Source organism: Triticum urartu, chromosome 3A (assembly GCF_056163025.1).
Source record: "Triticum urartu cultivar PI428250 chromosome 3A, HENAU_Tu73, whole genome shotgun sequence".
In the NCBI taxonomy this organism is placed as follows: Eukaryota; Viridiplantae; Streptophyta; class Magnoliopsida; order Poales; family Poaceae; genus Triticum; species Triticum urartu.
In genome coordinates this window covers 351,021,697-351,033,128 of record NC_141875.1, presented here as the reverse complement: position 1 = coordinate 351,033,128, position 11,432 = coordinate 351,021,697, and the positions used below count along the sequence as shown (strand labels likewise).

Here is an 11,432-nt window from a genome sequence, read left to right as displayed (position 1 = left end):
CCAATTTTTTTACCACATCATCTTGGTCGCAGTACATTACATCAAGCAAGGTTTCATGTTTTTCTAATCATTTTTAATTTATTTAAATTAAAATGCCATGGCACTCCATGCATGTATCCATGCCGTGAGACCAATGTGTTTGAAAATTCCTTCTAATTTGCTGCACATGGAATTAACTCGCACACAAGTACACTAATATGATATTTCAAACCGTTATGGTTAGCCGTTTCATGTAGATGTAGTTCAAATTTGAATTACGATCATTAAATGGCTAGAAAATCACTTAAATGTCTTTAAAAGCTCAAATTACCCCTAGAATTTTCCAAATTTTCACATGAAAGTTGTATTAGTGCATGTTAAACGTAGAAAAAAATTTGAAGGCCGTAAGAGGAAGCTATCTCCTGTTCGTCATCAAACATGCATTCTTCCCTCTCGGAACCATGAGCCTTCTAGTGAGTTGATCTGGTTCGTGAGGGGTGTGTATCCAAACTTTCATTAAATATGCCAATTTTTTTACCACATCATCTTGTGGCATGACATTACATCAAGCAAGGCTTTTATGTTTTTCTGATCATTTTTATTTTTTGGAAATAAAATTCCATGGCACTCCCATGCATGTGTCCGTGCCGTAAGACCAATATGTTTGAAAATTCCTTCTAATTTACTGCACATGGAATTAATACGTACACAAGTACAAAAATATAATTTTTGAAACCGTTATGGTTAGCTGTTGCATGTACATGTAGTTCAAATTTGAATTACGGTCATTAAATGGCTACAAAATCACTTAAATGTCTTTAAAAGATCAAATGACCCCTGAAATTTTCCAAATTTTCACATGATAGTTGTATTAGTGCACATTAAACGTAGAAAATATTTGAAGGTCGTAAGAGAAAGCTATCCCCCATTCGTCATCAAACATGCATTGTTCCCTCTCGGAACCACGTGCCTTCTAGCGAGTTGCTCCGGTTTGTGAGGGGTGTGTGTCCAAACTTTCATCAAACAGGCCAATTTTTTTACCTCATCATCTTGGTGGCATGACATTACATCAAGCAAGGTTTTCATGTTTTTCTGATCATTTTTTAATATTTTGGAATTAAAATGCCATGGCACTCCATGCATGTGTCAATGTCGTGAGGCCAATATGTTTGAAAATTCCTTCTAATTTACTGCAAATGGAATTAACTTGCACACAAGTACACAAATATGATTTTTCTAACCGTTATGGTTAGCTGTTGCGTGTAGATGTAGTTCAAATTTGAATTACGGCCATTAAGTGGCTAGAAAATCACTTAAATGTCTTAAAAGGTCAAATGACCCCTGAAATTTTCCAAAATTTGACATGACAGTTGTATTAGTACTACAATTTTTCTCATACATTTAAAACACCATCAGTTGCCAGTGTACTCCAAATTCGTCTTTCACACCTAATAAATAATATCAATAACATCACACACAGTTTTTGGAGGAACCGTTTGCGATGAAAATTCCTGGGTCTATTTAAGTTTTCCTCCTTAAGCTTCGCCAGCTCGTCTGATCCACTGCCGGCAACCCCCGAATACACGAATCCCGATCCCCATTCCCGCAACCCCTTCTTGCAAAGATGACGCCGTGGAAATGCTTCATGATGGCCCGTACGGTGGCCGCGTCCTCCCCAAGCGCCGCCGCGTACATCGAGAGTGTCGCCACATCCGCATTGAGCGTGGCCGCATCCGTCGAGTGGGCTTCTGCGGTAGCCGACAGTGTAGCTATAGCAGCCGAGACGGCTGGAGCTGCTACTGCGACAACGGCTACAAACACCGAGAGCGCACGAGCTACCGTCCATACCGCCGATGTCGCCCTAGCCTGGATCGAGGCCATCCACGCCAAGACCGAGGAGCACACACCAAGATATTCTAGGCCACCTCGGAATCCAGCATGCAACCGATATCCGAAAAGGTGGCGGTGGGCATGGAGCACCTGCTTCCTCATGAGATCGCCGAGCGGGAGCTGAGATGCAGGAGGCGGCAAAGATTGAGGAGCGCCGGGAGGAGGAGTTGCGCGTGGCCGAGGTAGAGAAGAGTCTTTCTGTCAAGGAATCGGCGGTGGAGTACCAACGCGAGCTCTAGCGCAGCCACTACTACGAGTACTACAACCTTGACGGCGGCGCCGAGGAAGAGGGCAAGGACGCGGTCGACTTCAGCAGGGGGACGCGGAGTCCACCAATGGCGGCATGTCGCCATGACAAGTCATCGACATCTCATCTCACACCGGCGATGCATAGAACAGCGCGGCGGTGGATTTGTTAAAATTATGCGTACTTAGGCTTTGTTTCTAATGCTGGTCTTTTCGAGCAATGTTTAGGTCAACTGGCTCTGTTTAATTACTAAAATTGCTCGATTCAGTAAGTGTGTTCTATGTGCTGTACGCTCTTTTGTGTGCCCAAATTAGCAAGCGATGTAAAATTATGCAATGACATGGTTGAGGCTAGTACCCGGGGAAATTTCCACCAAAATTTGAATTATCAAACTCATCCCAAGCGCGTAAAGCAGAAGAATTGTTTGTGATGCCCACAATTATTCAAAGTGAATGGTGTATAGCGGCACCATGCGCAAAGTTTCCCTCCACATTTCAAATTTTTTTGCCTACCGCCGAAATATCTACCCTGCCCCTACTTCATCCTTCCTTCCTTCCTTCCTGAGCTATAGCCCCTTCCTCGCTCTCGTCGTCTCGCGTCCTACTGCCAGGGTCGCCAGGGTCTTCTTCATTGACCTCTCCAGCGGTTCCTCCTCCGACGATGACTCCTTCACCACTCGGGTATGCCTCTCTTCTCTCTCTCTCAGTCTATGAATTGGAATGAAGGATTTTAACCCGGCGGTCGATTTGACTCATTTCTTCCTCTTGTAGCTCCCTAGGACCATCAGTTGCAATGAATGGAGCGGGGTGGCTGAAGATATGTCTGCTCAGTGTCACCATCAATCTCCATGCATGAAGCTAGTTGATTTTGAATCTGTGGACAGTGGAAGGAAGTTTCTGGCATGTGCAAAGAAGGTTAGCCCCTCTTTCGTTGTTACAAATCATTTGTTAGATGTGATTCGAACACTGTCACTGTCCCAACCCATTCATACCACAGCTTCAACCAAATGCATCCTAAGACAGTGTCACAGTTTGTACCTAGTATCTAGAAATGTTGCCATCTCATCAGCGGTGCCATTAGAAAATTATTTGGCACCACTTCAGCAGTTTGTGCAGACAACTTTGGTCCACACATCCGAGCAGCCAAGCAGTAAAATACTAAATCTTTATGGCACGAAGGAACTGGGCATTGGAGCAACTAGGTGCTCCGGAGTCCGGGTCCCTAATTTTTTTCCGCTACATCGGCTCGCTAGTGTAGTGCACCGGTGCGAGATGTAGCAACAGTTGTCTTTACACCAGTTTTTTCATACATAGTGGATGGCCTTAGTGCTATTAGTTCTATGTTACTAAATTTGTGCATGTACACACCTATTAGTATCAATTTGCTGTCATCCAAACACTATCGCTATTTTGTTGCAGTTATATTTAGCTTCCTTATAAAATGTTCAACTTGTTATTTATAGTACATGAGTAAGAACTTGTAGCGTTGTTGTAGTTAATTATAGCTTCTGATGTTTCAGAACTTGGTTGTTGTCTCAGTAGAAATTAATTCATTTGCACATTGAACTTTTTGAGAAGATATGTCATAATTAACATATTTCTTCAGTTTTTCAAAATAAGTATTGGTGATTTTCTATGTTGTTATAAACCCATTTCCCCTACAATTGTTACTGATCTAGTTTTAATTATTATAGGATGAACATAAGTGTTCTTACTTGGAGTGGGTTGATCAAGAGTGGCCACATTCTTTGAAGATGTCCCTAGCAAAGCCTGGAGCATGTATGAGGAATAGAACAGAGGTAGGTTTAGAGAAAGTGTTGTGAACGCTAAAGAATATTTGAAGATGCGGGATAAAAAGAGGAAGGTGGATAATGAGCTCACATTTTTTAAATCAGACTTTGCTAAGATGGTGTTGGTGAAGGAGGATGCACTTTCCCAGTTGGCCAGTGCAAAACAGGTTCCTACTGAACTGAAAGCAGAGGTGGATATGAAGAGCCTGGATGATATCGATTAGGTAAATGAATATATTGTTCTAATATTGTTCTTATGAAGCTGAACTAGCTATACGATGTAATGTGCTGTTTTCAAGTAGCTATCGTACTGTGATCTTAAAATGTATTTATGTGCGTGATATGAAATTGGCAAACAACTATTCGATATGAAATGTGAATTTGCGTAATACTGGAATTATTAATTGTAAACTAATAAACCTGCTAAATGTGTCATGGAACTTTGCAAACGGTTCTAGCAGTAAAAGCGCTTGTGATGGATAGCCCAATGCCACACAGTTTTCTTCATCAAATTGTGTGTGATGTAGTGGAATAAAAGCAAAAGGTTAAACAAGGCAAAGCATGTCTGATAGTTACACCTATCACACACGAGCCTATACATAAAACTGTGTGGGTGTACATACAAACAGAAACATTTTTCCTGGATTGACTATGTGGGATGTACATACGAACGAAAACGTTTTCCCTAGATTGACTGTGTGGGATGTACATAAGAACAGAAATGTATTCCTTGGATTGACTATGTGGAATGTACATAACAAACGGAAACGTTTGTTTGGGACTGACTGTGTGGGATGTACATACGAACGGAAATGATTGGGTTTCGATGCCTCGCCCGATCGCACACGAGCTCGTTTTACCCTAGCCTGTGTGCCAGGAGGGCCTATCCCCGATGGTTTCTAGGTCATGTGGGAAGGACCCCCCCTATCGCCCACACTCACTTGACGACGGTTCCAAATGCCGTCATGGAAAAGGGTAAAAAACCATTTGTGTAGCACCTCGCTGTACCAGTGGTAACATATCTTGTTGTCGGTCAAGGTGATCATGGATGTCCACGTGGGCCCACGAATATGTAGGCTTGTTGCCGATAACCACGCTAGGGAGTGTACCGTTCGAAGACAACCACTACATGCATATGTGTGGAGGTGATGCATGCATGCATGTTTGAATACCATTTCACAACCTTGATGTGGCGTGTGTGTCGAAAATCATACAGTCCCCACACAGAGCGAGATCGGTTGATGACGTGTCGTGGTACTAGCCACTTCGACTTGATGGGAGGGATTCATGCGTACACATGCACGTGTGTGCTTAAACTGTATCATGTCATCCCAAAGCATGACCTATATGTATATACCGTATTACAAAAAAAAAATCCCCTCCTAAGTCAAATTAACATGTCCCGTTGTGAGGCAAAGTAGTGATGGACCAAGCGGGCCCACAGATGGAAAGCCTCGATATCGCTGATAAACGCTTAAGTGGGTGCAGAGGACAACCACCATCGCTTTGCATGTGAGCCATACATATGTTGAATACCCAAAAAGCACACCTTTGATGTGGCACTTGCCTCGAAAACCATAAAGTCCCCACACAGAGCGAGGTTGATGAAGCGTACTACATATGATGGTCCCCTTCCCCCTCTTCAACGCATATTATATGCACTACACCACAACATCGATGCAAGGACAGAAAAACTGCCGGGACAAGTCACTTACAAGGGCAGTCAAACTGCCGGGAATGATTTTCTCCCGGCAGATAGAACTGCCACAAGAACGGCTGCCGGGGATTACAATTCCCGGCAGATGGAGATGTGCCGGCAGTTTCTCTGCCCTCATGTTCAGAATTCTCCCGGCAATTCCTATTCTCCCGGCAGACATTTTCTGCCAGCAATCAACAGCTTTCCTGGCAGATGATCTGCCGGTGGTGCCAAGTAACCTAATTAACAAGGCTATTTATACAGTAGTATTGCATTCACTTCACATTTACATACACACTGACGATTCACATGATGTTGCATCCATTCAAATAAAGCAAGAGGATTCTGCAGATGCACTTCACAGATATATTGTAAAATCTCATCATCAAACATTTTACAATGTATACAATTAATTGAGTACACCTGAAGACTTCCTCATAATTTAGCATTTTCAGTTCCTAGACATCCGAGCAGTACAAAATGTAACAAACACAAAGAGTAAAGCTTGTCAGGTCTTCTGTGTGAGCTCAACACATATGGTTACAGCAAGGTGTCTTAACCAGTCTTGCAGGAACATTTTCAACCTGGACAGGAAGTGACCAAATAACAAGTACATGTGTTAGAAAAAATAATCTCCATTACATTTATTACGATACTCAAAGAATTTACAGAGGGCTCCACCCCCATTTTTCATAAGAAAAACATCTACATAATTAAGAGATTTTCTCAACAAATTTCCCTTCAAGGCATTAAATGAACATTCGATTTAATAAGAAACTAACAAATGTCAATAGTTTCAAGTTTGGGCGCATGAATTAAGCACATCAAGTTACCCTTCCTGGAAAGCATGACAACAGTTTAAGGTCTGGACAGATAATGAAACCCATATGGCATGGTCTGATTACCTCTGGTATTAAGTTTACTTTCCAGAAAGTGAAGAATCATCAAATTTGTCTGTACATAGGACAAAATAGGGACACCGTTCAAGAAAAAGGAAGTGACATCCACAACCTGTATGAATTTTTTACATCACTGGATCTTATCTTTTTGTATAAGCACACAAAGGCAAGTAGGCTTAACTCAAAAGAACATACATAACTTTTTCACAAGCATATATAATGATATTCAGGTGTGAGCTTCTGAGAGGAAATACAAGGACATTTTCAAATAATGCTACTATATATAGAGAGAAAAAAGACATGTAGGATATAAATGAATCGTGCAAAATACCTCTTTCACCAATCATATCACAAATTAGTACCCTGATTCTTGAAGAACACCAACCAACATGCAAATTAGATTTCAGGTAAAGATGAACCTGTAACCATTGCAATGAAAGATATAGAAAATTAATCAAGACATTCCAAGTTTACTATATACAACTCTACTGCAGATTAGAACTTTACTTTTCAAATAATATTACATGTGTGTACTGAAGTGTAGTATATTGAGACTTCAACCTTACAACACTATAAGAGCTCATACAAGAAAAATTAAGAGCGGCATGAACCAGAATGAGTAGAATATCAACACATACATTTTAACTAGTACAGAATGGGAAAATATCTCAATTCCCTTCCATGCACAAGACTTCAAGTTGTAGTGAACTCAGTTCATAAAGCTTTTTCTAGAAATATACATGAGATGGGATCAGATAATATCAAGAAATAACTATTCCAAAGCAAGTAGTCAGATATACCAGAACACCTATTTCTACTAGCATAATTTTCAACTTTTAGTGTGCATCTACAGCAAGACCAACAACTTTTTACACACGGAAATATGTACTGGACTATGCATAGGAATACATGAGAAGGCAACTCCAATGATCTTCATAAATGGTTCTATGGCAGGCAGACCAACAACTCTGTTTCAATTACTGCCCAATAACAAAAGACTAAGCTTCAGAATACACAGGGCATGCAAAAGCCAGTTCTAGTACATGTAAAAGCTTCCGGTAACTGTATGCATACAAAGGTAAAGCACATTCAGGACATGCATACACAGGGCAAGCAAAATCTCAGTTTGTATGTTTACTGCAGTTTCATTTGCATGAAGCATATAAGAAATGAAATGCTAAATAAGATCATCGCACATGCGATAATTGAAGTGTAATATATTCATCGCACATGCTTTACAATTCATGCTTATTAAGGAAGGCATTTCTTAGACAGAGATCTCCTATTAAGCAATTGGTCATGTCCAACATTGTAATGCTTACCAGATCATCAATATGCAAACAACATACAATACATCATATCAGCTCTGAATTTTGAACACTGCTTGGGGCCAAGGACATAGACGAGGCACTACCTGGGGGAAGATGGCGTAGTAGACACTGCTTGGTGGAGAGGACAAAGAAGATGCATGCTGCTCATAGAACAAACAAACTGAAAAGTTTATTTCAGTGAAAGCACCAAGTGAAAATTAGAGAACTGTTTGTCAGGATTACATATAGAACAAAAGATCACAATACTCAGCTAGCCTCATGAATGATTTTTCCAAAAAAAATCCTACCTAGGAGCATAGCTCCAATTTCCATTACTAAAAACTAATAGAACACAACCACATGTCTCAGGTTAGTCCCCCTTTAGGGGTACCCTCTAAACATCAGAAACTAAGCCACACAAACCAGCACTACAACCAAACTTGTATGCAGAAAATAAACAACGAGCATCCAAAACGTTCTAATTATCAGCAACAAAACAACAGTCTTATTGTAGAGCAAAATTATTGCACCTGTATATTCCAAAATGTAACTAAACTACAGGGGAAAAGTAAAACAGTGTGACTGGAATTTTGCACATTATATATTGCATCCAAGCTAAAATGACACATTTTGACATAGCCCTACAGATGAAAGTACAATTTTTTTGCGAACTGGCGTAATACGGCCCTGCTTTGTCATTAATTCAAGATACAAGAATCTAGGAATACCACTTTTTGCAGATCCATAAGCAAAAGATAAACCATACGGCTGAGTACAGAGTACTCCCCAACAAGTAAATGTACAGATAGACTGCCAATAGATAGAAGAAACCATCAGCTCCTCATGTATTCACTGCAAGCATGAACGTACCAATTTGGAGGACTGGTTCGTAGAGGAGGCTCCTAGAGGAGGCGGTGCTGCTGACGGGAGGAGCTCCTGGATGAGTCGGCGCTGCTTGAGGAAGCGAGCAAGTAGACGATGGCGGGGGAGCTGGCCGCGGTGCTGCCCGGAGAGAAAGTGTCGGGAGGCAGCGTTGGGGGCGCGGCGGAGGTTGTCTGGGAGCGGCGACATGGGTCGGGGAAGGAAGCCGACGCTCGATGTGGCAGAGGTCGAGGAGGAAGCGGCGAAGGGTGCTCGCCGGTGGATGAGGAGGTTGCTAGGGCGCTCATGTCAGGTGGCTGGGCGGCGGCGCCGCCGAGGAAGGGGAAGGGGGCCTCGGGGTGAGATTTGATTTGCTTAGGGTTCGATTTGGGGAGCAATTTGGAAGGTTTGAGACGAGCAGTAGTGGGGATTCTTCTTTTTTTGTTCGGCATGCCAATATTTTCCATCGCCCGTGGGCCGTTTAGGCCCAATATGTTCTACTTTCTGGCTCGCACCACATACCGGCAGTTTATGGGCCGGAACTTAGTTCTCCCGGCAGAAAACATGTCATTAATCATTCGCGGCAGTCCGTAAGCCCCAGTACCTTAACTTCTCTCGGCAGTTTCTCTGCCCATACCTACTTGTGCCGGCAGAAATGTAATCCCCGGCAGATTTTTTGCCCTTGATAAGGTATTTCTCCCGGCAGTTAACTGCCCCTAATTAATTGTTGTGGTGTAGTGATGCTCCTACCGTAATACAACACAAAAAGAATCCTCTTTGATGGTGAAATTAATTAACCTCTCGCGATGTAGGTGAAAGTGATGCATGCATCTACGATGGCCTCGCGGGCCCGCAGATGGAAGTGTCACACGTGAGTGTCCTAGGATAACCACCGCCTACATGCATGTGGCCCAAAGAGGTGTTGTGTGATGTTTGAATAACCAATTTCACAACTTTGACGTGGCACGTGCCTCGGAAACTGAAAAGTCCTGACACTGAGTGAGGTGTACTTGTTCACGGACGCATGTATAGTATATATGCTAGTCCCCGCCCACCTCTTCGACGCATACTATATACTCCCACCATAACACAAACAAAAAAGATTCTACCTTGCTGGTCAAATTAACCTCTCTGCCGACTATTTACTCCCCGTGCAAGAAATTTCAAACATTGGGAATCTTGAATTTTAAATTCTAGTACATCCAAAACTTATTTGAAATTCATGAAACTTATTGTTTTGTCATATGGACATCAATACAAAGTGGTATTGCACTTTTTTGTCAAATTTGAGACCAGTTTTGATGTAGTCTTTGTCTTCATACAAACGGGAAATTATTAATAATTGCGGACCAATATCGCAAACGGATTATTTATTCGAATCGTGAGTGTTAGACCAACAATGGATACGTGTCATGCTTCGGTTAAGCAATAAAGCGGCAGCATTAATCATCTAAATAGAAAAACAATATACGTGCCGCCACGCAACCCGTGTGCTGTGCGAGCAGGCGTGAGTTGATGGGACGCATGCGAGCAGTCCACCATGCAGGCAGACTAGGAGGCGTGCGTGCAGTTGTGTAAATTGACGGGAGGCCTGCTCGTTGCGCAATGTCATCGGGAGGCATGCGAGTAGCTGTGTGAAACCACGGTAGGCATGCCAGTATTCCGGTGCGTGGGCTCACCAGGAGGCGAGCCAGTGGTTTGACCGCCGCGCGCCTCTCTCCCACTACTCCATATTAATTGCACGCCCGAGCGGCCACACCCCCCATCCTCGCCACACACACAATCCTCTCTATATGCTTGCATCCTCGACGCTGCTCTCAGTCCTCAAAGCCATCAGTGTATCAGGATGCCGCCGAAGCGCCCCATCGTAGGGAGTGGCGACGCCGGGACTGCAGAAGCACCGGAGCATGGCGTGGAGATGGAGGCAGAGGTTGCCGTCACCGTCGGTGAGGAATCGCTGCACCCTAACATCGTCGATGGCATCGTGCTTCCACAGTCGGAGGCGGAGGTCCACACCGACTCTGGTGACGACTCGGGCGACGACCCTGGTGACGACTCCAACGACCACTCCGGCGACGACCCCAACAACGACGGACAACCGGTTAGTCATCTATACCCATCTATGTGTCAAATAGATCCTAGGGTTTCTCTGGTTACTCCTGCGTCCCCCTTTTTGGAATAGAAATCCTATGGTTATGTTCTCCCAATAGATGAAATATGAGTAAGTTTCGTTAGATCCGTGTAATGTATTGATTGCTTGAATGGTACAAGTGATAAGTGAGTAGTTGTTTCATCTGTGCAAATGATTTCTGCTAGTAAGCCGACTAGGGTTACTGTTCGTGCTAATAATTCCTAGCCAGGACTTGACAATTGATTTTGAATGACCTACATATATGTTTGTGCCATTATTTTCTTCAAGATTGGTCTGTACATAGATGATTGTGCTTAAAAATCGAACCATAATCTCTAGATATGTACAAAAATATCCATAAATTCCTAATCCTTCTTCATGGCATGTAAACATTGATTTGATACCAAATTTTTGCAACTGCCAAATGTTCGCTAGAGATTAGTCTGGAAACATTAACTTTACGCCACATTTTTTACTATTTGTATAGGTGTTGACTGACGATGTGGACAGTGAGGATGAAGATGGCTAGAGGAGGTACAAGAGGCTAATCCTAAGGGAGCTTCATGCGGGAATGCATAACAGGCGTATTAGGACCTGGGACAGCGGCTCTCGATGCCCATTTGGCAACCA

General features: G+C 42.9%; 1 protein-coding gene across 10 annotated transcripts; it reads right to left on the bottom strand.

Annotated features, from left to right (window-relative positions):
• Positions 1–5,953: 5,953 nt before the first annotated feature.
• On the bottom strand, positions 5,954–9,108 carry LOC125531383 (uncharacterized). Of its 10 annotated transcripts, none has more exons than XR_007293193.2 (6): positions 8,681–9,104; positions 7,915–7,971; positions 7,139–7,228; positions 6,832–6,919; positions 6,507–6,612; positions 5,954–6,185 (listed from the first exon to the last, which is right to left on the bottom strand). XR_007293193.2 is itself a non-coding variant. In XM_048695796.2 (5 exons), the coding sequence occupies exons 1-4, from the start codon at positions 8,879–8,881 to the stop codon at positions 6,521–6,523; spliced, it is 438 nt and encodes a 145-aa protein (XP_048551753.2). In that variant the 5' UTR covers positions 8,882–9,104; the 3' UTR covers positions 5,954–6,185; positions 6,507–6,520. The 10 variants fall into 10 exon arrangements, 5 of the variants coding, with proteins under 5 accessions (XP_048551753.2, XP_048551756.2, XP_087403185.1 ...); XR_015618916.1 differs by having other exon boundaries at positions 6,507–6,555; XR_007293191.2 differs by lacking the exon at positions 7,139–7,228 and having other exon boundaries at positions 7,915–7,991; positions 8,681–9,106.
• Between the last annotated feature and the right edge of the window lie 2,324 nt (positions 9,109–11,432).

Bases quoted from the DNA above. Each gene is read 5' to 3' on its own strand.
- LOC125531383 (XM_048695796.2), bottom strand. From the start codon at position 8,881: ATGTCGCCGCTCCCAGACAACCTCCGCCGCGCCCCCAACGCTGCCTCC. The intron at 6,920-7,914 runs GTAGTGCCTCGT...CAATGGTTACAG, and splicing joins ACTACGCCATCTTCCCCCAG to GTTCATCTTTACCTGAAATC. The intron at 6,613-6,831 runs GTATTTTGCACG...AAATTCATACAG, and splicing joins TGATATGATTGGTGAAAGAG to GTTGTGGATGTCACTTCCTT.